This window comes from Atractosteus spatula, chromosome 2 (genome assembly GCF_055471065.1).
Source record: "Atractosteus spatula isolate fAtrSpa1 chromosome 2, fAtrSpa1.hap1, whole genome shotgun sequence".
Lineage (NCBI taxonomy): Eukaryota > Metazoa > Chordata > Actinopteri > Semionotiformes > Lepisosteidae > Atractosteus > Atractosteus spatula.
Genome location: NC_142707.1, coordinates 72,414,781 through 72,439,524, shown reverse-complemented (window position 1 = coordinate 72,439,524; position 24,744 = coordinate 72,414,781). Strand labels below are relative to the sequence as shown.

The window sequence follows — 24,744 nt, the reverse complement described above, 5'->3', positions numbered from 1 at the left end:
TTTGTTTAAGCCCAGGAGAGTATCTGCAAGTATCTGCTTGCTTTATTCAGGTCTGAATCCAGAGGAGCAGCATCTTTTTCGAAATGTAGTGAAATCTGTGCTGAAGTTGTTCTCAGTATTCAAAATTCTAAGTCATATTACTAATTTATACATTATTCTGATTGCTTGATCTTATTAACTTAAGTCAAGAGATGTTACATTCGGCCCTTTTAACTGCATGTATCAACATTTCATTTACTCTTTTTCATTTGTATTCAAAACATTCTGCTGTCATAATATGTGGCTACCAACACTTGCCAGGGGTAAATTAAGATATTCTTACATGCTTAGTCCAAAACAATATGGTACACAGTTCATGTAAAAACATTTAATGTAACATGGTATATACAGTATGTAACCAAACGTAAATGTCTGTAGGTATTAGAACTTACTTTCTGGAATTTTATATTAATATATAAATAATTCTACACCGATTACATTACCAGCTTTGAACTATTTTTATAGTCAGTTTTTCAGCAATGGTCTTAACCATCACTGAAAGGTTTTCTTGATTTCCCCAAAAGCACCTTTGGAAACAGGACTCTCGACCACTTTATTGTGAAAACTCGCTGTTGTTTCTGTACCTTGTCTTTTCCATCGTTTCAAAGCTTACACCTGTGAAGCGTGCAGTGAAATCTGTCCTATAATGGCGTACGTTTTCACCGGATCAATTTCTTTTTACAAGCTTTTTAACGCATAGCAATTTGTTCTCGTGAAATACAGAGAATTGCTTTAAATCTAGACAACTTTGAATATCTTCCACTTTTTTTTTCCTTGTGAAATCTGAAGGATTTTAAGATCAGGTTAGGGGGTAGATACAAAAAAAAACTTTCCAATGTGCATTTTAGGTTTTATATACTCTGTTTTTTGCGAAAACATCAGCGATTGTTTTGAGAAATAAACGGGCCAATAATTCCTGATTCCTGTGAAATGAGTTGCTGGTACGGTGCAGACAAACAACGTACTGTAGTTTCTGACTAGACGTATTGTACCGTTCGCCCATTTAACCGCCCTTTGCCGTAATATATGTGATAGAGCGGCACCAGATTTTCAATAGCAACATTTATCATGGTACCTGAGCAGTGATTGTTGATGCGCAGTTATTATAATAATAAACTTTATTTTATTTTAAAGGTGGCTTCTCAAAGCACTTTACAGAATGATAACAACGATAAATAAAAAGAATACACAAGATAAAACACATTAACAATATACAGAGGAGACCGTGGATGGTGGTACTAGGAAAGGCAGAGGGGTGAAGAATGGAATGAGTTCAGTAAAGGCTTTTCTAGAGAAGAGGGTTTTGAGTCTGGATTTGAAGGAGTTCAGAGAAGGTGACTCTCTGATTTCCTTGGGCAGAGAGTTCCAGAGCTTGGGGGCATAACAGGAGAAGGGTCTGTCACCCATACAATGTAGACGGGCTTGGGGGGCAGTAAGGAGAGCAGAATTAGAAGAGCGAAGGTTGTGAGGTGGGGAGTAGGGCGATAATAGCTCAGACAGGTACTGAGGTGCCAAGCCATGCAGAGCCTTATAGGTGAGCATGAGGATTTTAAAGTCTACACGGAATTTGACCGGAAGCCAGTGCAAGGCCTCCAGGATAGGAGTAATGTGAACACTTGCACTAGACCTGGTCAGGATTCTGGCTGCTGAATTTTGGACATACTGCAGTTTGTTCAAAGTAGATTTAGATACCCCAGAGAGTAGAGCATTACAGTAGTCAATTCGAGAGAACACAAATGTGTTGATCAGCTTTTCAGCCACAGTTAGTGATAGCATAGGGCGTAGTCTAGCGATATTTCTGAGGTGAATAAAAGATGTTTTGAAATTATGCTGCACATGTGGATCGAATGTTAAGCCAGAATCGAATATAACCCCAAGGTTTTTCAATTCAGATTGAAGCTCAAGTACAGAGCCATCTATAGATAGGGTTACAGGACTGGCTTTACGAAGTTGATGGGGGGTGCCAATAAGCATGACTTCAGTCTTGTCACAGTTAAGATGAAGGAAATTTCGAGTCATCCAAATTGTTATGTCAGAAATACAATTAGATAGAATAGAGACAGCCACATCGGTGTCAGATTTGGTATGGATGTATATTTGAGTATCGTCAACGTAGAAATGAAAGCTACGATGAGACCATGTGATCTAAAAGCTGACAGTTGTAAAAAAAATCAGATGGTGGCATTGGCGAAAACTGTGATCTAGAAAACAACAACAACAGTTCAGCAATTAACATCCAAGCCTTTTTCATAAATAGCTTCTTTAAGCTTGAGGTTGTTGCTCAGGTTTATGAAGTTTATATTTCTGCTGACTTCGTGAAGACAGCAAGTCTGCACATGTCTAAAATAGTGTGTTTGCCCCCTTTCTAAATTTTTGCCTAAATCCTTTTGAATTTTCGTTTGCCATTTCTACGGTGTTAATCCTCCTGCATTATAATCTCCAAACTTCACTAGTTCCCTGACAATCCCAGGATCTAGATCCCTGGTATGAATGAGGAAATCCGAGTCAGGAGCTGTCGGCACGCGCAGGCTGTGAAGGAACAGGTAAAGGTTTATTCCTCCCTGAAAGGAGAAGAAAAGAGACACAACAAGAAGGCCCCACAGCCAAAATATTGTGTCTCTTTTCTTTTCCTTTCAGCGAGGAATAAGCCTTTACCTAAATTGGGAAGTGCGGTGCATGTGTCAAATGAGTAGTGGAACCAAAAATAATAATAATAATTCCTTACACTTATATAGCGCTTTTAACCTGTCTCTATATACAGTATGAACAGAGACCCCAGTCTGCACACTCTGCCAATGAATTACTTCTCAGTTTTGCCTTATTATACCAATACCGATCGTCTTGTTGGGACACGAGCTCTACAGACACATTATCAGGAAAGAGCTATTAATTATTTTTTTTAAAAAGCTTAAATTAAGGTTTAGTTTACTGTATAAAAATGAAGTAAAATAAAGTGTATGCTAGATTTAGGAATGGATATAGACTAATTATTAGTGAGTGTCTTATTCAGTAGTGTATGATTTGGATTTTTTTACAAGAGAAGCTTGCAATGGTATCTATGCTTTAATTCCCATTTCACAGTGTTATAACCCTGGTTTTGCACTTAAAGTCAGTTTAAAAGTCATCAGGAAAGTAATATTTTTTCAGTGAAAACCTGGGAGAAGTAACATTTTTTTTCAAAAGAAAACCTAACTTCTGAATCTATGCTTTGTTGTCTGTTACTGTATATTTAAACTAAGTCATTTTCTCTCTTGTGCTGTACATCACTCTGGTGTTTATACAGCACAATGAGGGCATTGCAGACCAGGGGTGGCCAAAGAGCAGTCATCAAGGGCCAAAACGCTTTTTCGGTGTCTTAAATCCATCCAACCATTTCCTTACTGCTTTATCCAGCACAGCTGGAGCCTATCCTGGCAAGCAAGAAGCGTAAGACATGGTGCACTGGGGACAGGACACCAGTCCATCGCAGTCACACACAGACACAAACACCCACACAGTCACACTCTCGCCAGGGCCAGTTTTCCCAGAAGTCAGGTAGCCCACCAGTATGCCTTTGGACTGAGGCAGGAAACTGGAGCACCTGGAGGAAACCCACATGGACACGGGGCAAACATGCAAACTCCATACAGACAGCAGCCCAGGAATTGAACCCAGGGCCCCAGAGCTGTGAGGAAGCAATGCTCCCCACTGTGCCACCCCATAAATTTCCCAGAAGCCAATTAACCTACTGTACCAGTATGCCTTTGGACTGTGGGAGCAGAGTCCAAATATTTGATTCTAATACTTATTTACCTAGTTGGTCACCATGTTTACCAGATGCTGATGATACAGATGATACAAAGCCATCAGGAAGTGGCCCTCTTGGACTGGACCTTGAACACCCCTGCTTTCAAATAGTGTCTGCAAATCCCTAATGAGTTGTGACTGAATATCACAGCAATCCCTCCTGAATATCAGGGGCAGCTCCTCTGTATCCTGAAGGCATTCCCGACGACCTTTCTGAAGATGTCATGAGTAGCCCTTCCAGTTCCCTTCGTGGACTCAGCTTGGCCCTCAGATGCTGTACTGATGCTGCTAATAAAATATTTAATGTGCATTTTGTGGATTGTAACGGATTATATTGAAGTGGCTGCCGATTTGATGGCTCTGCTCTAATTCATAGTACATACATTGAAACAGACACAATTGTCCAATATTGGAAAGTGTTTACATATTGTCTTCTATTGTTTTTACTTTGTCATTTTGTGCTAAAAAGCCATTTGAATTATACAGAGATTATACAGAGAGGTAATTGTTCTGTGCTTAATTGTTTAATCCCTGATTGGCTGGTAACTGAACAGGTGTTACAAAGGGCTTTTTCTCTGCTGCTGTTCAAAAACAGTATTTGCTATTTAAATATTATGTAGTGTTCTACCCTGTTTTATTTCTCTGTGCTTTTGTTCTGTTTCCAGATCTAGACAAATGCCTTCATATAAAAATAGAAACCAATTACATCTAAAACAATACCCTTGCCTTCTCCCAGTCAGGCACCTGCACATTTGAGGCCTTTTTGCAGACTTTTTTTTTTTACAGTCTTAACTGTTAGTAAAAGCCTTCAGATGAGACTGGGCGGCGCAAATTGTTAAGAGGGACTGACTTTGATTTTTTTTCTGGACCCTCGCAATGCTAATTTAGGGCAGTAAATGCTGTAGCTATAATTTACACTGTCAGTCACCTTCCCAGCTGCTGTGAGTGTGGTGTGTTAAGTAATGAGGACTTTCCTGTGCAAATACAAAGAGAAGATCCTGATGTGGAAACTTCTGAAAGAGATACCAAAGACGTCAACTTGAACTTACTCATATAAGTAAAGTTTTTCTGTTTTTCTTTTAATGAGTGTCCCTAAAGCTTATTGCTTAGAGATACAGAAATTGGACAAAAAAATGGAAACACCTGGGTAACTAAGGAGGGACACCAAGGTTGTTAAAAGCAAATAACATCCACACAGCAAATAAAATCCCAGCATGCTTTTGGGCATGTGTCAATATGCTGGACAGGCCTGGTTGACTATACTTATGACCAAGAAGTGCTTGATAGGTAGAACGTATGGTTCTGAGTAAGAGCTGACCGAGCTTATTTAGGGCATTCAGTTGTTTTTCCTTTTTGATTTGCGATTAATGTAATTTTCTGTGTATTAAGAGAGATTCTGACTCTTTGATTTAGGATGATTTACTGCTTCTGGAGCCCTGTACAGCTCAGGGATGGAATTTAATTATGCAGAAACAAGTTTGTTTTAGTATAATTAAAGATTATACTAAATTATGTGCAAGGAGGTACAACTGTGCGGGTTCCCTCAAAAGAAAGAGTCAAAGAAGGGGTTAGTGTGCTAAGCAGGTTCGATTTTTCGGAAAGAATTGGGAATTACGGTGGAAGATATACTGTCTGTTTAATTGCTTTGCCACAGGGCAAGGAGTGGGACGTCATTTTTTAGACGGTGAGCTGAATGTGAAAATGTTGCGCCGTGTATCTATCGAGAGACATATTAGTCATTCCCTTTATATGACATCTGTATCACAGGACTAGGAACTCCAGTGCATTCCACTCATTTTACTGTTTTTTTCACTTTAGCGTAATTTACTGGAAAATAGATTGGAAATTTATAGAAAAACCGCAGATAAAAGGCTCAGGGCAGCCTCTAGTAAGCAGATGATTAGTAATTATACAGTCCAGTACATCTGAGCCGCATTTCTGAGTAATTCCTTCCAGATATTTTCCCTGAGGCACAAGGGTGGTCAGGCTGTTTTTTTCTCTTGAGTGATGCATGCCTACACAAACTGTTAAAAGTCTGTGTTTTGAATCGTAGTGTTTAATGGAGAAATAAGACTGTAGTTACTTCACTCAAAGCAGTGAATGTCTTTACAGTAAGTGGTAAGGAGCATTCGATCTGACCTCAGGGCAGGTTCAGTCTGTAACTTTGTTTTATTTGACTTGGCCTACTGTCCATCTAGTTTTTATACCTTCAAACTACCTTTCTTTGAAAACCTACCACACCTGCCAAGATTCCTTCTCTGGTTTCAGCGTGTACAGTCGTCAGCTTCACTGGGGTCTGGGGTCACAGACTCGCGGACCCCTCAAGGGTTACAGGTACAGTCAGAAACTGACCCTGGAAGAAGAGGAATATGGACTGCACACCACCTGTTTTTAGTTTACTTGATAAAGCAGATAAGAAGGCAGCGATCCCCACTGTTTCCAGAAGCCTTCTGTTTGTGTGTCGGGCAGGACTGACATGAGGAGAAGTGATTGGTCACTTTCAAGGTGACCGGCTGGTTGTTGATTTATAGATCCTGGAAAGGAAAATAACGTAGCTTCACTTGTTTTCATAACCAAAAATGTGTTATCTGAAGAAAACCCACCCTAATGTGATTCATTTTGTAAGCTGTCTCCATTAGATGCTAATTACGGAGATCATTAAATTGAACCACATGGTTTTAATCCTAAATCAATGTGTTCTCGTGAGGCTGAAAACTTTGCTATTTACAGAACTATTGTCTTGTTATACTTGATAACCTGTTTGATGTTTATGTACTTTATCATATAACACATTGAGTAAACACTGTGCTGTATTCCGGCTCATAACTCTGATGCTTTTAGCTTCAGTCTGTTAAAATGATAGGCTGTCAGTTTTTGAGAGTGCTTGAGATACACAATACTTGTGTCTCACATGGGAATAAGTCAATATATAGAATAACATAAGCACTACGAAAATATATATACTAGGCCCAGAGCACTTGACATTGTTTAAAGCTGCCAACTGAAAGGCTCTCTGAGCCACAAACCATATTCAGGTTGACTAGAAATGTGCTGTGAGCTTGTCCAACATATCCTCAGGCAGATTTCTTAGGAAGAACCAGAAAACTCCACATTTTGACACTTTTGACACAAAGCCACGAAGCATTTAGTGGTACTCTGAGGGACATCTCGTATTTATTATATAGAGATATTTTATAGCGTGTATAGTGAGTGCTTGCCTATACCAGAAAAATGAACTAGTTTGTGACGGCTGTGAAAGGGACATTGCAGCCGGCGCAAGAAATGGCAGAGTTAAAATGTCGCAGAATATGAGAAAGTTTACAGAGGGATCCATTAAGGATCTGGAGCTTTTATGAATTGTCCTATTTTGATGTCCTCTGCAAACTTAGCTTACAAACTGTACTAGAATCTACATCCTGGATTTGAAATAGGAAGATCAATGGCCCTAATACAGGTCCCTGTGGCACTCCACTAATTACATCACCCCAGATGGAGCATTCACGTCTCATCTGTACTCTGGTTACTGGCTTTGGTGGTCAGTAGGTGATTGATCCATGGATCTCATCCAGCTGTTTCTTGGAGGAAACCACTGTATCAGCTTCAGCAACATGGCTGGGTAGCTCGTTCCATTCTCCAACAACCCTCTGGGTATATAGTGCCTCCTAATCTCAGTTTCAGTCCACGTAAATTCTACTTCTGTCTTCTATGTGGTGTTTCACTGTTTGTTCTGAAGTCCGCTGGGGTGACTTTGTCACTGCCTCTGAAGATGTTTAATGCACGAATTCAATACTTGGATACATTACTCTGAAGGCATATTGCATGAAGTTTGAGACTTCATCTTGCGTGAGGGGTGAGTAAATTCTGAAAGTCTGTATTCTCCGTCATTGTTGTTGCTAGTTTAAAGCATGTGACCAATTTAGCGAAGTAAAACCTAACATTCAGCATTATTGGACATTGAAGCAGTTGGATGCTTTGTTTTTCTTCTGTGTTTATGGAAGTGACCTAACAAAAGGGCACACAAAAAACTCATCTCAGTCCTTTTTGCAGATAAGTAATCTGAAATATTGCAAAGCTTTCAAGACCTGCTTTGGCCTAAAGAAATGTTGAATATGTCCTGAAAATGCTCTGGTGTTGAACACTAAATACTATTTAGATTCTCAGTCTTCTACACTGACAGGAAAATACAATAAGCACTTTCATGTCACAGTTTAAAATATGTGGGAAAATTATTATTACAAACTGAGCTGGAATTCACGTTGTGTTTCTGATCAGCAGTGCAGATACCGCTAAACTCTTCCGTGATTTATGTGTGTGGTTGGAAATGCTTTTGAAGAGCACACGATTCATTAATAAGGCCGCATTTTATTGTGGTAAAATAAAAATCTGTTGCTTTTCTGCATCCTGTTGTTTCTCATGAAATGAGCTGTGATTATGTAATCCATAGAAAACTAAAACCGTTACAAAAGTCTCTGTTTCAAAGACACTATTTAGTGGAGCCTTCAAGATGTTCTGCTTTCACTGGGGATTGGTTTAAGCCACAAAACTCAGCCTGTACATCAGTGTGTTTCTATAGAGAGGCTCTTTTCCTTGTGAAAACACCCTTTTGCCTCGCTGTCCGTAAACTACAACACAGGCTCGGATGGAATGGAAATGGGCTGCTGTCATGGAAGCCGGGTTGGTCTCCCCTGGAGGGTGGGGTTTAGACCCTATGTGAGGCGGCGATTCCGGAAAAAGGACCATAGACAGGGTTCAGAAAAGACACACGGGGTTTATTGGTGCTCACAGTGAAGCAGGGAGGTTCATGCAGACGTGCAGGGAACATCCGTAGGCAAACGTATCCAGGGAAGTCCAAAGGGAAGCCAGGAAGCAGTCCTTAAGTCCATGGCCGGGAGACCCATCAGGAGACGCAGAGAAGCAGGAACGAAGACGAGGCGAGAATCCAAGCCCCGGCCTCAGTGGGTCGGGGAGCATTAACAGGCCTGTGCCCTCAGGCCACGGACATGGGCCGACCTGGTACTAGGCGGGCCATCGAGCTACCGTGTACCAGCGCTGAGCGCCGAAGGCAGGAAGGAGTAAACTTAAATAGGGAATCTAAAACAGGGCACACCAGGAAATAGTGCAGGTAATAAAAAGAACTAACGTGGGGAGGTTGGAGCGCCCTCTGGAGGAGAGGATGGCGACCGTGACAGCTACACTTATGCCCCAATACCTTTTGATAGATGAGGTTTTTGTAGTAGAACTACAGGAACTGTAGTGTCTATGCATAGAAAATGTGCAGATGAGAGAATTTCAGCAGGAAACCTGTGTTTATCAGGTGACAGTATGTTTTCTTAAAAGACAAGTGCGAGACAGATCCAATAAAACTGAGATGATATGATCATGCATAGTTACACTACTTTGGATTGGATTTGGATTGATTTAGCTATTATTGTGGCTTGTTTTATTTTTCCCATTCCAAGATGACTTTGAATTACTCGTTCATTAAAAAAATGATTTCATTTTTAAAAATGGATGAAGCTAGGTGGATGTTCTGCCTTTACCATGGTACAGTGAGACCCTCAAGATCTTCTGTCATCAAGAAAAGTAAACAATTGCATTTGAGGCCAGGTCATTACCTGAAGATGAGAAAACGCTACAGTCGTCTGTCAGGCCTGTTCGACACACGGATTTATTAAGTAGGTTTTCCCCACTGAGAGCTAGAAGAAAGCCACAACAGTGAATTTGCTGAAGAGTCTTCCTCTGGCGTGAGGGAGAAAGAGGGAAAGAATGCAGAGATTTCAAGCTGAGATCAAAATTTAGACCATCTCAGAATGTAAGATCTGGTGAGCAAAGTCCTGGAGAAGTTGTGGAAAGTTAAGGTCTAAAAATCAATGGAAGGAGGTAATTACTCTGTTACTGAGAGCTGCTGATATGTGTGATGTTGGATTTTGCTTATTTTAGAATACGAGTCGTGGATTTCCTGTAAAAGGACAGAAAAGTCAGTGTAATCGTGGGTGGGAGAGGTAAAATGAGGGACACTCGGCTTGGAGAGACCTTTGATTCTTTGACCTAAATATAGCCCGTACATGGTGTGCTTTTGGTTGTTGTTGAGGTGTTTAATGACTTGGGCTGGTTTTTAACGGAAAGTGGCATTCAGAGCTGAGCAATCAATGCAGAAACAGGACACCACCGGCATAAATAAAGATCTGAGATGCAGGTTTTATTGGGTCCTTTTTCGCGTCAACCGAATGCTGGGGTCTTGATCTCCTGAAAAAAAAAGTACAACACGTTCAGTTGAAGGGTGAATTTATGGATGGCTGTGAAACACAACGTGATATTCTGGCCAAACACTGCGTTCATCATAAATAGTCCCTCTGACACATTCCCTCTGACATTCTGCCGACACATGAGGGATTTTGTCATTTTTTATTTAAACATTTACATTTTTTAACCGTATGAACAAATGCAACACTAACCTTCTCTGATTTTATGAATAATAATATTTTAGTTTAAACCTTCTACTTTTTTTAAAAAAACCAAGAAAATCAAGAAAAGTTAAATTTTCAGGAGTTTTTCAGAACAAAGAGATGTTGTATCTTAGGTGCTACTTTGTGCTCTGTGGAGTTGTGACAAAAGGAGTTTGAATCCAAACAAGTGTGATATTTTGCTTTGCTCTGTATTCCCTGTATTAGATCAATCATTTAGACAATATAAAAATGGTATAGGCATTAATATAAACTTCAAAAGGGTCTTGGATTTTTCTCCCCGGAGCCAAATATTCCTGGTTTAGATTAGTGAAGGAAAGTATTCTGAGTAAAAGCAGTCGCATTTTTATGAAGCACAGAACATGTTTCTAAGTCATTAATTATGTGTTTGAGGCCTGCTGAGTGTCGTGCAGAAAATTGTTAATGCCTTTTTTCTTTCAATATTAAAATAACATTTAAAAAAAGAGGGATTGTGCAACCTTACTATTTACATTAGAAGGTTTTCTTTCATCTTTGCTTTTCAGGATTATTTTAGGTGTTTCAGTTTAAATGTGCTTTAATGTGACTCAACTGTAAGAAGCTTGATGGGCTGCATGCAGTTTCACTACAGAGCTCTTCTGAAACTTCACACAACCTGCATTGTGTGTAGCATGGAGGCCCTCTACATCTCTGATTGCAGATTGTTCATGGTTGTATGTTTCCTCGGAGATGTTAATGTCATTTTTCTTATTGATATTTCATTGAATGTTGTAGGGATCTTATACAGTAGGTAGCAGTATTGTTTTCATTGCTTTGTTTGACCAGCTCAGTCAATGGCAGTATACAATGACAGCTTGGACTCCTTTGTCAGGATCAACGGGTGTGACACACCTTGCCCAAGGGCACACCAGCAAGTTTACACACCGAGCTTAGATCCACGGCACTCTGGTCTGGAGTCCAGCGCCCGAACCACAGTTCCACACTGCTGCCTTATAGATCGCTATTTAGATCATTTACTGCTGAAATGTAGTAAAATAGATCACATTATGCCTGTTACACAGCTGTACAGTGAACACCATTTCACCACTAGATGTGCCAGTGGTTCCTGTCGCCAAAGTACACGAGGAACTGAAAGGTTTGATTTCTCCCGGAGTGAATCTTTCTCCTGAGGCCTGACCCTTCTCTCTGAGACCCTCCCCCTTGTGCAATTCAATCCCTTGTATTGTAATCCTAAACCAGCTGCTTAGCTGCCCCCCAAAAGCTGTGTTGGCCACTCCACACTCATAAGAAAAAGAGCGCCGGGCGTGTTTCGTAGACTACACACAAAACAAGTGTTTCAGTTAATGAGGATCACTAAACTTGGATTGATTGTGAGGTTGCCCTACAGGAACACCAGAGGCGACTGTTATTTCCTTTTTAATCCCAGCGGAAGGGAACGGTTTCGGTCACTGCCTTGACGGCTGTTTCTCGTGTCCTTCGCCCCACAGATGAAGCATGTGGAGGAAAAGTTCGGCAAAGATGCCAATAAAGAGGTCCTGCTCATGTGCATTGGCATCACGTCAGGAGTGGGCCGCCTGATCTTTGGCAGGGTTGCTGACTACGTGCCTGGCGTCAATAAAGTTTACCTTCAGGTAGGTGCTGCCCAGGAATAACCTCGTACTCTGATAGACCTCATTTCACACGCCCTGGGGCTGAGCTCAGTTTGATCACTTGCACTGCTTTGCTAAATGCACTGTCTTATTAATGACGAGGGACCAGAAAACCTCCTGCAAGTTCATTCCATGCTGGAATGCAGAAAGAAGGAGGAAAAAAGCACGTTTTGTCTGTGAGGCACACCAGAAGAGCATCCCGCAGACAAAACCTTGTGTGTTTCTCTTCTTTCTACTTTTCAGCATGTAATTACCTCTTCTTGCTTTCCTGCTGCTTGCGCACTGGCTCGGCTTCGCACTCGAACCTGCTGTAGGTGGACCACTTCCAAGTTGTGCCGTGAATCTGCTGGCGTCTCTTGCTTATGCTGAGCGTGAACTTTGCTGTATTCGTATCTTTACTGCCCTACCTTCCCGAGCTTTTAGCCTCTTTCACACGGTAAGCTTTTATAAGTAGACCTGAGAGTCTCATGAGAAAAAATGGGCCCTAAAATGTAAAGCTTTCTTTTTCTCTCCTTCATTAGTCTTCATATTAATGTTTTTATGATTATTACAAACATGAGTGTGTTGTGAAGCGCCCTTAAGATGAGTGACGACTGAAGGCAGGAAGGCCTTTCTGTATCAGCGGGCCTGTAGCTTGTGTAGCTGGCGTGTTGCCCCAGGGACAGCGGCCTTTCTGAGTTAACCGAAGTGAGCTGGTGAGAACTAACCAGGCCTCCAGGCTCGGAAGTGAAAGCCCTTGTCCTTTTTCCCCTGGGGGTGTAGGTTTCCTCGTTTGTGGTGATCGGCTTGATGTCCATGATGATCCCCCTGTGTGACATCTTTGGAGGCCTGATTGCCGTCTGCCTGCTCATGGGTCTCTTCGATGGCTGCTTCATCTGCATAATGGCTCCCATCGCCTTCGAGCTGGTGGGCTCTCAGAATGTCTCCCAGGCCATCGGCTTCCTCCTGGGCATGATGTCTGTCCCCATGACTGTGGGACCCCCCATTGCAGGTGAGGCAGGACCCCAGGCTTTTAAGCAACTGCGCAGAGAGACACAGTGCGGATACAGCGCGGTGCAGCGGAGGTGGAAGAGATTCTTTTACGAGTGTTTTACTGCCATCTGCTGGCACACAGCGGTCCTGCTGAAGTTTTCCAGTCAATCCTGAGCAGAGGAACATAATACCTCCCAGCGAACTGGTAAAGGTTTATTCCCTGCTGAAAAGAGAAGAAAGGAAACACAATGTTTCGGCTGTAGAGCTCTCTTCGGGTGTGTTATAAATGTGTTTCCTTTCTTCCCTTTCCAGCAGGGAATAAACCTTTACTTGTTCCTTTGAAGCCTACGCATGCTGACGCAGCTCCCCACCTGAACTACATAATACCTCCCAGATCACACAACATCAATATCTAACATGTCACAGATTAAATGAAATCTACTCTTGTAATGTATGAAATGCAAATAATAATAACAATACTTCTGTGTTCACTTTACAACTAGACCATATAATGTGAGCTCTTATGAACATAAACAAGCTCTGTTTAACATCCACAGAAATACTTTTTTCAGATTGGAAATAAAGAATGAAAAAGCTTTATAAACTGATTATCTTTAGTTACAAGCACAAGTAAAAACATACTAGAAAGGCTAGGAACACTAGGAAATAAAATTACGATGGATGCTAAACTAATGAAAATCAAGTATTAAGTCCAGAGATAGGTATTACAACAAAAACAGTCAAGGATAATAAACTCTCAGATAATAATGATGGGAAACCTTTAGACGTTGAAAGGAAAACGGATGACGTATTAAATTAATATTTCACTGAACATGCCTCAGCTCTAATTCAGATAATATTAGGACAGAAGAGGCAGATACTACAAGTACAAATACTGGAGGCACTTCAGACAAATCTCCAGGGCAGATGCTACCAGTGGTATTTCAGGAAACACTGCAGCAGTCACTCAGTCGGAGGCAATTCCCCTTGACCGAAGAATTGCTCATCTAACACAAATCCTTAAAATAAGCTAGAATACTGATCCAGGAAAAACAATGTACAACTGGCCTGACTTCAGGCACATGTGTATTTATTGAAGCAATAATTAGAACTAAACTAGATGATCACCTGTAGTCAGCAGGGCTCTAGGAGGTGGCCAGGATTAAGACGTCCTACTGTAGGCCTAGCAGGTATTGTAGGTCTTATCTAACCTGCCACTTGTTCAAAGAACTCCCACAGCTGCAATATTCTTACAGAGCATATTAATACGGTCTCTTAAATGTTCAACGGCTTTTTGGTAAGGTTCCACGTGAAAGATTCATTCCTAAATGGCAGGAGGTAAGCCTACAAGGTAATGCGTATCTTTGGATTAAGAATTAGTTAATGGATTCAGAGCAGATAAGAGAAGGATGCTCAGACTGGGGAGATATAAGCACTGTACCACTGGGGCCCAGGGTTTCCTGCAGCAAGAAGCTCAGCCCAGGTGGCATCCTCCCACTGATGAGATGAGGGGGCATGTGAACGTTACTCTAGCTGTCTAAGAGCCAGATCACTGCTCCAGCTGCAGTCTCCTATTACTGTAACTAAACAATACTGTCCTTAACAAGACGGTTTTTACTGTGGTTAGGGCATTGTGGTTTACTGAATAAGAGAAGAATGCTCTAAAGCTTATTTACAGTGCAGAATAATACTGTGTTAATGGGTTGTCTCTGTTCAACCATTTAATCATAAGAAAAGGTTTAAAGGAGAGGTGGCCCTGTGACCCATCTAGCGGATTCAGTAGTTAGACTTTTCTTGAGGAAGACGTCGCAGTATCAGCTTCAACAACATGGATGGGTTTCATACTCCCACAGGGGTCTGGGCAAAGGAGGGGCCCACTTTCTTGATTTTAAATGCACTTCTCATTAATTTTCTAATATAATGAGATAACCGATGCAGTTTTTCTCACATGTCCTACATTCCTTACGCCTACAGTAAAAAGCAGCAAAAAGTCCTAGTGCATCAGTGCCTCCAAGGGGAAAGTCAGTGTAGGTTTATTCTCATCCAGTCGGCTGTCTGAGAGCTTTACGGCTGATATCGGGGTTCTAAGACAAACAAAGGGAAGTCGTGTGAGAATTTAATATACTGTAGGGTATTTAATTAGAAACTCAGGGGGTGCTGGAGACCATTTAGATTCAATTAAATTCAAGGTGCTTTATTAGCGTGACCGATGGGTACAATCAGTGTTGCCAAAGCAAATAAAAATAATAAAATGAACACGAAACAAAACAAAAAAAAAAGTAAAATAAAATCTACAGACATTTACAACAAACACATATCATAAAATACTTACATATACGGTAAACAATTCAGAGGGCTGCCTTGGCGGCAGTAGGGCCCTCTAGTGGTGAACCGGGGAAGAAGCCTTCCTCTGTGACACAGCTAGACAAAGACATGGGGAAACACCAGCAATTACAAATTAAATAGTACACAACCTAGAGAAAAGTCAGACAAGCAGTGTGAGAAAAAAATATAAAAACAGTCAGTTTAAGGGGTAGAGTTCAGTAATCTGACGGTAAAGTAAGTCTGGGGGAAGAAACTGTCTCGGAATCTGGAGGGTTGTGCCTTTATGCTCCTGTAACGCTTCCCAGAGGGCAGGGGGGAGACAGTTGAGAAACCGGGATGATTTTTATCCTCAGTAATACTCCCAGCCTTCCCGAGACAGCGAGTTATAAAAATGTCTGAAATAGAGGCCAGCTGTACTCCGGTGATGGACTGGGCTGACCTGATCACCCCCTGTAACGCCTTCCGGTCAGACAACCAGCTGCTGCCGAACCCCACTGTCACCCCACACGTGAGCACACTCTCAGTAGCGCACCTGTGAAATGCGGTAAGGACAGTTGAAGATAGACCAAATGTTCTCACCTGTCTGAGGAAGTAAAGGCGCTGTTGTGCCTTCTCTGTAGCTCCAGTTACATGCTGGGACCACGTTCAGTCATTAGTCATGAAGGTACCCAGGAACGTGAAGCTGCTCACCATCTCTTTTAGCCGCCCCGCTGATGTGAAGAGGGGGGGGGCGGTCCCCACCCTGCTCTCTGCAATCGCTGACCAGCTGAGGGAGAGGGAGAGGGAGAGATTATTGTCAAGGCAGCACTCCAGCAGGGTTCAGTGTAACAGTGTGTGACTGTTAAAAGAAACGAAGGCTGCCGTGTTGATAGGGGCGCTGGCGAAGTTAGTTGAATCCGCGTCATTCGTGCGCTTCAGCCTGCGGCGCCCGATTCGTGCGGTGGCCGGGCGGGACCTGAAGAGGCTGTACCCAAATTGAACCGACAGGGTGTCTTGCGGTGCTCTTTTTTTTCTTGTGACCCTGATGGCTTTTAGAAAAGTAATTTTTTTTTGCGCCCAATGCCTGGTAACGCAGGTTGAAAAACAGGCTTCGGCGCTGCGACATTTGCATCCATTTGCCTAGGGGCAGGGTCTTCACCGTGCGGGGATGCAGTGAAACTCTGCCTGTGGACCGACGGTCCATCATCCCTGACAGATGCCGCACCCGTCCAGGCAGGCGAACGGAATTCGAAAACAAAAAAAAAAAATCCGACTGCAGAATAAAAAGAGCTAACAAGGACCGTCAGGAACTGTCGTTATCAGACGAAGGCGTAGAGCAGTGATTTCCAGTCCTGGCCCTGCTGCCCCACACACCTCTGTGTGTTGGACTTGTCTTGTATCTTGTGTATTTTATTTGTATTCATCGTTGTCGTCATTCTGTAAAGCGCTTTGAGAAGCTACCTTTAAAGGTGCTATATCAAATAAAGTTTATTATTATTATTATTATTATTATTATTATTATTATTATTACCTGCTGGTTCCAGCCCACCTTCATTAGATGACTGAAGCCTTTGCTCGATCTGAGAAGGTGCTTCAATCGAGTATGTGCGTTCTGTTTCTAGTCACAAATTCTGGGTTTTACGTCACGTACAAAATACAGCAGTTAAAGCCCCCACATGTCCAGGCCGGGAGCTGGGAGCCGGGAGCTGACATCCCTCAGCCTATCCTTAAGGCCGGGAAGGGTGGGACTGTGCAGCTGAGCGCTAGCCAGCGGGGGCGAGGTGTGATGTAGCCGCCGCACTTGGCTGTGATGGTCTCCCCGCCCTGATTCCCGTCGTCTCCCGGCAGGCTTCCTCCGCGACCGGCTGGGCTCCTACGACGTGGCCTTCTACCTGGCGGGCATCCCCCCGCTCATCGGGGGGGCGGTGCTGTGCTTCATCCCCTGGGCGGAGCGCAGGAAGAGGAGGCAGCAGCAGGAGGCGGCGGGAGACACGGCGGAGAAAATGCTGGGCGCCAAGCCCAACGGCGCCTTCCCGGTCGAGGACGCTGGGGGAGAGAAGACGGACCACGAGTCGGCCGTGTGAGACATGCACACGCCTGGACACACACAGACGCATTGGAATTAAGTGCTAAATATGTTTATAATATGCATATATATACCTATATATTTCTACAGAAGCCTATATATATATACACAATATCTTTTTTAAGCTGCTTTGTAGGAAAACCTGGGGACACTTTTGAAGGAATGGTGCATATCCGTGAAACGCCACACAAGAGGAATTGACAATCTTTGTAATGTTCTCGTTGAAAGTATCCGTTGCAGTGTCCTTAGGATTCAGCATGTGTCCGGCTCCGCAATTTCGGCGTGCGTAGCCGAGGGCGGTGTTCGTTGACGGAAACCAGCCTCTTTGAAGTGTTGCGGTTGATGTCCGAACGAGGGAATGCGTGCTTTTGGAAAAAGGTGCTCACGCTCAAAGCTTCAAGCAGCTAACCGCCTGTGGAAGAAGCCACGGGCTTAGGAACAGCAGAGGTGGATTTGGAAAATGTAAAGAAATAGTGCATTCATTTCTCGAAAGTGTAAGTCTCGTTTCTGCTGCTCACAGTCAAGAACCAAATATTACACGAAACACTTTGATGCGACCAAAGACATGATACTTGTTTGTACCTAGCTGTAAGTGATGCTGACCTGGAATTATTTGAATGTAAGCGTACAGGTGGGCAACAGAAAGTGACATCATTTCGACAGTGTCGTTATTTCAAAATTGCCAGAAAGCACTAAGTACCATTCACGCGTACACTAAGAAAAAACAGCTCAATGCTCTTTGTGACTGCTCTCCTCTTTTGAGCCACTTCCTCATCTGCTTTTCATTCCAAATCACTTATTGTATGACGTGATCCCCTGAGGTGTCTAAATCACCACTGTTTCCAAGGCGTTTGCACATTATGTAAGTTATCTGGAAACTCGACTTAAGTGGCATTTCAGGACCAATAGTATGGTGACTTCAACGTCTGCCAGTGGGAATAATTTTTAAAAAGTCCTCGCAGAAGGAATGAAGATGTTTTTCGCTTAATTGAACACTTGATTTTCGCCATCCGTCCTTCTTTAGTAATGTCAGATCTTATCGCTAGACCCATTGCCTTCTCACCATGCGGCAGGAGCGTGTAGGAGCACAGCGTAAAAAAGCACACCAGGGGAAGCGGGATCTGGAGAATTATTTTTATAATAGAATGAAAGACAATTTTGCAGTGAAAAGTCTGAGAAGGTGCTGGGACACCTCATATAAGAGATCTAAAGCACAAGAATTCCGGCCAGTCGAGATACGTTGCGTGGGCCACTTTAAGTGCTGTTAAATGCAAAGATGAACATCAGATCCACGAATTCAGTCTTCTTCATACTTGTCGGATTGTTTGCTGCTTGATGCTTTTCATAAACTGCTTCTGAGGGCAAATTTACAAGGGAGAGGCGTTAGCATATATGTCATAACAACCGGTGACTGAAAGTCGTGCTGAGTGTTAAATAATTACTGCTAAGAAAATCTTGTATATATTTCTCTGCAGTAGGCCGACGTTCAGCCTGCTTTTCTATGCAATGTAAATGCAAGTTAGCTCTGTGATTACAGTCGATCACCTTACAAAAGCTGTAATCGATCGAGGTTGTACAACGGAATATGCTTAGCAAGCATGTCTTACAATCAGTTCCAGTAATCGTTGTACACAGAGGATCAATACAGGCACTGTATTATAAGCAATAGTTCTGTAAACACAGCACTGAGATAAAAACACTGAGAACTCGACTGCCAACTACTGCTGGGGAAAAAAGGTTGTTTTATATTGGGTTTAATATTAACACACATTTGCACAAGCCTCAGCTGTTCCTATAAAGGAAGTCATCTTTGTACTACAAATTCTGAAGAAAGGACCGTCCCTAAAAATCTTTCAAATTACATTTGTGTTTTTTTTTTCTTTAATGGTTTTGTAAACCATCAGTCTGACACAAAAAAGCAACACAAAGATTCATTGAAAAGCAGTTGATCCTGGTTCAACTTAAGAACAGCCTCACTTATTTACATAATTTCAGTTACTTAGCAAATTAATATGGTATAATCCTATAACCATGTCTGTCATGTGTGGTTGTTGGCCAAATTATTTCTTTGTGGGGCATTTCAGTTCAGTGCATGTATGCATGGTCTGAGCACACTGTCCTCTAGTTTTAGGTCTTACCATAGTCATGGAAATTGACTAAGGGACAACTTTTAACATGTAATTGAAAATGTGTGTTCTGAAATACTTCCTTAGTGAAGAAAGTATTTTTAAGACACCAACTTCTATTGACTTTTTCTTTATTCTTTTTTATGTGATTTATACGATTTCTCTTAAAAGCCGAAGGCAAGCATGACTGAAACTGACCCGAACAAAACATGGGGGAGTGCCAAACTGATCGTTAACTTCAAACCAGCCAAGCTGTTTTTTATCCAATGACATTTCAGAGGCAGCATTTGCTGTTTGATCCTAAATGGATCCTATAATCCTTCCTGAGACTGGGGCAATATGAAATTGCTTATTTTCTATACTAGAAATGCATAAGGTTAGAACATTGAATTACAGTACCTATATAAATGTAGTCGTCTGAAAAAAGACCATATGCAGTGAGTTTTGTGTGACGAATTACCTTCATGTGTTCATGCCTGAAAGATCTTTTAGAATGTACATTTGAGACATAATTCACGTGTCCATCTTTGAAGTACTGTTAAAGAGATAAATGAATCTACTTGTTTCATGTAAATGAAGTCAATGTTCTGACATCAGTTCTGTGAGATTTTTTGTGTAAACGTAACAATCGAAAGGGAGTTTTTCTGCCTTCTCACAGACTAGACAAAAATGATTTGCTCATTTCTGTTGTTGTTTTTTTACATAGGATTTTAAAAGGAAGTGAGAAGTGTGTGATTTGTGAGTGGGTAAAACAAACATATACAAAAGTAATTCATCATTTCATTATAAAAATACATACAAAAAAATGACAGCATTCATGTCTGTGCTGGCAGGTTACAGTCTTCAGGTACCTGAACAATTGTCTGGCACTTGTCAACCAAACATGCACAAGAAAGTGATAGAGTGCTGTCGCTTTTGAAGAAATAATAATTCTCAGTGGAACCATGTCATGATGGCTAAAGGCCTGCAAGTCAAACACTGCCACAGAAATGAATTCTTGAGTTTTCTCTGCTGGAGAGGCCTCAATCCTCAATACTGTCCTGGGCTGAGGCATTACAATCTTGAGGATTGTAAGCTTGAGTCCTACGTTATGCATGCAAAGCATCCGATTCCTAATTTATGTGAATGTGTGTGATCACAACTCATGTTCTCATCTGTTAAAACTTTACTTTCGTGACGAAAACGTATTCTGAACCTTGCCTTGTTAATGCTGCTGTTGTTTACAGTTGTTTTGTTTTCGTGACAGAGTTCTCATTACCTCACTTAATGCGCATTTCTGTTTATACTTTCAGTTCAAGGTCGTGTCATTTCCAGATAGCTCCCTGACAGTCCTTCAGGAACTGAAGGGATTGTACTGGAAAGAAACTGCCAGTTCTTTAAAATAAAGGATGTCCCAAGAATTCTGAAGTGCAAATACACTTGTGAAAGAGTGTTTTATACCACAGTGGATCGCTTGAAAGAATGCGAATTGTCATGATTTAAAACTAGTTCAAACAGAATCCTCAAAGGCATCATGGGCGTCACTGGAAAGTATTGTATTAAATTTATCTTACAGAGCTCTGCGATACACTGACATGCCAAGAGATCAGTTTCTTTGCCTTTCCATGTGGAAATAACTACAGCCAAGCCAACCCAAAGAGGTGGGGTGACATTTTCACCTCACCCACAGACCTATAATGTGTACGTCTTAATTGTGCTGTTTTCTGAACAGAAGAGTGTGTTTACACCTATATTATTTAAAGATGTGGCTAAATATCTAATTAGTCAGCATGTTGTTGACAAACAATATAGGATATTTTAATTTTTACATTGAGTTCATTTTCATTTTTCCATTAATGCAACCGGAATAAACTCCATTTGCATTTATCACAACTGTGCAGAAGTAAATGTCTAAACCAGGCGTCCTGTTAAGCATGCTTTTGTGTTAAAAAAGGTGTACAAAAACTGGAAAAATGAATCTATATCGGAGTGTTATTATTGCCTTTTATGCTTTATTTCAAGTAGTTGCGCTAGTTTGCTGTGTCTGCCATAATTGCGTCGTGTGATTTAACTAAGAGGAAGAAAGATTAAGTATTAGCTGCTTCCATCTTTGAAGTGATCGTGTGTTTATTCTTTTTCTTTGTACTCTGTTCTCAAAACCTTATTATTGGTTAAGTATGTATGTTAAGATTTTATAGTGTTAATTGTTTTAATCATTCACTTAAACCATTGTATTTTTGGGAGTTTTGTTCTGTGTTCCATAAGTGCATGTTTTACTATTGATTTAAAGATATGCAATCTACCAAACAGACTGAAAAATGTATGACGAAACCTTTTCAACGAAGTAAAGATATTTTTAACTTTTTGTTTGGAATTTTTGTGTTGATTTGGTGTGAGATTACTGGATACAGTAAATCTTTGCCTGTAACTACACTGTCATGTAGTCAGACCACATATTTAAATTCCCCCTAGTACACATTAAAAAAAACTTCAGAGAGGAGCCCACATTTCTGTAGGACTGGGAGAGGCAGTGTGGCAGTCGCAGCACGTCCACAGAGGCAGGGTGATGCAGGGATAGTCCAGTCCCAAGACCAGGGAGCGGTCCAGTCCAGGAATCTGCCATGCTTCACGGACAGTGTTCTTCCAGATGTGCTCTGGAAACAAGTTATCCCACTGTCTGCTGTACCAGCTCCACTTCATCCGGGATCCACCTGCGGTCCTGAAGGGGCTGCTGTACCTCAGTGCTCGGGTAGCCCATCACGGAGCGAGAGAGACAGGGACACTGAGATTGAGTGTGAGAGAGAGACAGGGACACTGAGACAGAGAGAGAGGGGACACTGAGTGAGAGAGAGACAGGGGACACTGTGACTGAGTGAGAGAGACAGGGACACTGTGACTGAGTGTAAGACAGGGACACTTTGAGTGAGAGAGACAGGGACACTGAGACTGAGCGAGAGAGAGACAGGGGACACTGTGACAGTGTGAGAGACAAGCACTTCCTACTGCACAGTGGCAGATACTCTAGGATTAGAGAAACATTCTTCCCTAAATTCAGAAATCTAATCCCAGAGTTCCCACACCTGCCAGAATCACAACAGGTCCCAATCCTACTGGGAGAGGGAGGAAGGAACTCAGTTGAACTGGCAGCCCAGTATGTGATCTCCTGTCACAGCCTGAGGAACAGTGAGTCTATCTCCCAATAATGCTCAATATGTTTACAGTATATGTAAATATTTTATGATATGTCTTTGTTGTAAATATCCGTCTGTGTTCTCAAAGATGGTTTTCCGAATGTATACATCAGAAAGACTATAGAAACCAAAATTATCCTGCAGCTAGGATCACACCTTCCCCCTTCTCTTAACGACAGACTACTCTTCTTCTAAATTCTCTATTCATTGGAAGTTTCATTTCACACCTCTCTACACCTATTCTGACTTCACACCTCTTGAATGGCCTCTCTGTCTGTCCCCTGCTCCTGCCTCTCACTCCTCCTCTCTCCCAGCTTTTGTTCTCCTGCTACATTACCTTTGCTTACTGCCCTGTCTTTCTCACACCTGAAGAAGGCTCCACGGTCGAAATGTTATGTTTTCTTTCTTCTCTTTCCAGTATGGAATAAACCTGTTACTTGTTCCTTTGCAGCCTACACATGCTGACACAGCTCCCCACCTGAACTACTACAACCAATTGTAGCTGCTCAGCCAGGCTGCCCCATACTAACCTGGTTGAGAGGAGAGCTGGGAAGGATATGATACAATACAACTCTATTGTCCAATTCCTCAGAAATATGTCATTCCTCATTAAAAAAAAACCTGTTACACCCTGACTCTCTACCCTCTTGTAGTACGCTTACGAGTCCACCTGTGTCCATATTAAGCACCCCTTTTTTTTTTGCTATTGACGCGATTGCTGTTCTGAAAGTTTTTTTTCAAACTTTTAAGAACAAATAATACAAAATAGAAGAGGTATCCAGAAATCCAGATTTTTATATCCATCGATTTTGTTTTTTTTTTGCTTTGTTATTTTCCAGGTTCTTAATGAGCAACACTGCATTTCCGTCTTGGAGACATTAAAGGGGTGCAGCGTTAGATCATTTTGTTTGGTTTTGTGACTACGACATCGACCCAGTGGGTCAATTGCAACGAACTTAAAGCGGGGTACTAACAGGAGTCCAACCGGCAAGTCCGTTGCAATTGACCCAGTATGATTAACAAGAGTAATCGTAAATAAACGTCTGGAGAGTCGGTAAATCACGGAAACTGGCGGGCAGGAGTGAGTGGAAACAGACCCTAATAATAATAATAATAATAATAATAGCTCACACTTATATAGCCCTTTTCTGGACACTCCACTCAAAGCGCTTTACAGGTCATGGGGATCCCCTCCACCACCACCAGTGTGCAGCCCCACCTGGATGATGCGACGGCAGCCATAGTGCGCCAGTACTCTCCCCACACACCAGCTCTCAGTGGGGAGGAGAGCAGAGTGATGAAGCCAGTTCAGAGATGGGGATTATTAGGAGGCCATGATTGGTAAGTGCCAATGGGAAATTTGGGGTTACACCCCTACTCTTTTAGAGAAACACCCTGGGATTTTTAATGACCACAGAGAGTCAGGACCTCGGTTTTACGACTCATCCGAAGGACGGCGCCAGAATACAGTATAGTGTCCCCATCACTATACTAGGGCATTAGGACCCACACAGACTGCAGGGTGAGCGCCCCCTGCTGGCCCCACTAACACCTCTTCCAGCAGCAGCCTTAGTTTTTCCCAGACGAAGTACAGGCTCAGTGACCACAGCCTGGCCATAGAAACTGGGCGACACAGGCAGACCTGGCTGTCCAGAGAGGACAGGCTGTGCTCCCACTGCCAGCGGGGAGAAATAGAGACAGAGGTGCACTTCCTACTGCACTGTGACAGATACTCTAGGATTAGAGAAACATTCTTCCCGAAATTCAGAAATCTAACCCCAGAGTTCCCACACCTGCCAGAATCACAACGGGTCCCAATCCTACTGGGAGAGGGAGGAGGGAACTCAGTTGAACTGGCAGCCCAGTATGTGATCTCCTGTCCCAGCCTGAGGAACAGTGAGTCTGTCTCCCAGTAATGCTCAATATGTTTACAGTATACAGTATGTAAATATTTTATTATATGTCTTTGTTGTAAATGTCTGTAATATGTCTGTAGATTTTATTTTACTTGTATTTTTTGTCTTGTTTCATGTGAATTTCATTATTTTTATTTGCTTTGGCAACACTGATCGTACCCATCGGCCATGCTAATAAAGCACCTTGAACTGAATTGAATTGAGTGGGCTACATTACTGCCTGCCAGGTCTCTGTCTGCACGGCAGCTCCGTC

The 24,744-nt window shown here is 42.2% G+C and overlaps 1 protein-coding gene across 1 annotated transcript in view; it reads left to right on the top strand.

Moving 5' to 3' along the window:
- Positions 1-21,749, top strand: part of slc16a10 (solute carrier family 16 member 10) — a 78,585-nt gene extending 56,836 nt beyond the window's left edge. Inside the window, exons 4-6 of the mRNA XM_088905525.1 lie at positions 11,756-11,899; positions 12,680-12,908; positions 17,042-21,749. Coding sequence (XP_088761651.1) covers positions 11,756-11,899; positions 12,680-12,908; positions 17,042-17,277 — 609 coding nt within the window. The 3' untranslated portion in view covers positions 17,278-21,749. The remainder of the gene's footprint in view (positions 1-11,755; positions 11,900-12,679; positions 12,909-17,041) is intronic.
- Positions 21,750-24,744: the final 2,995 nt, after the last annotated feature.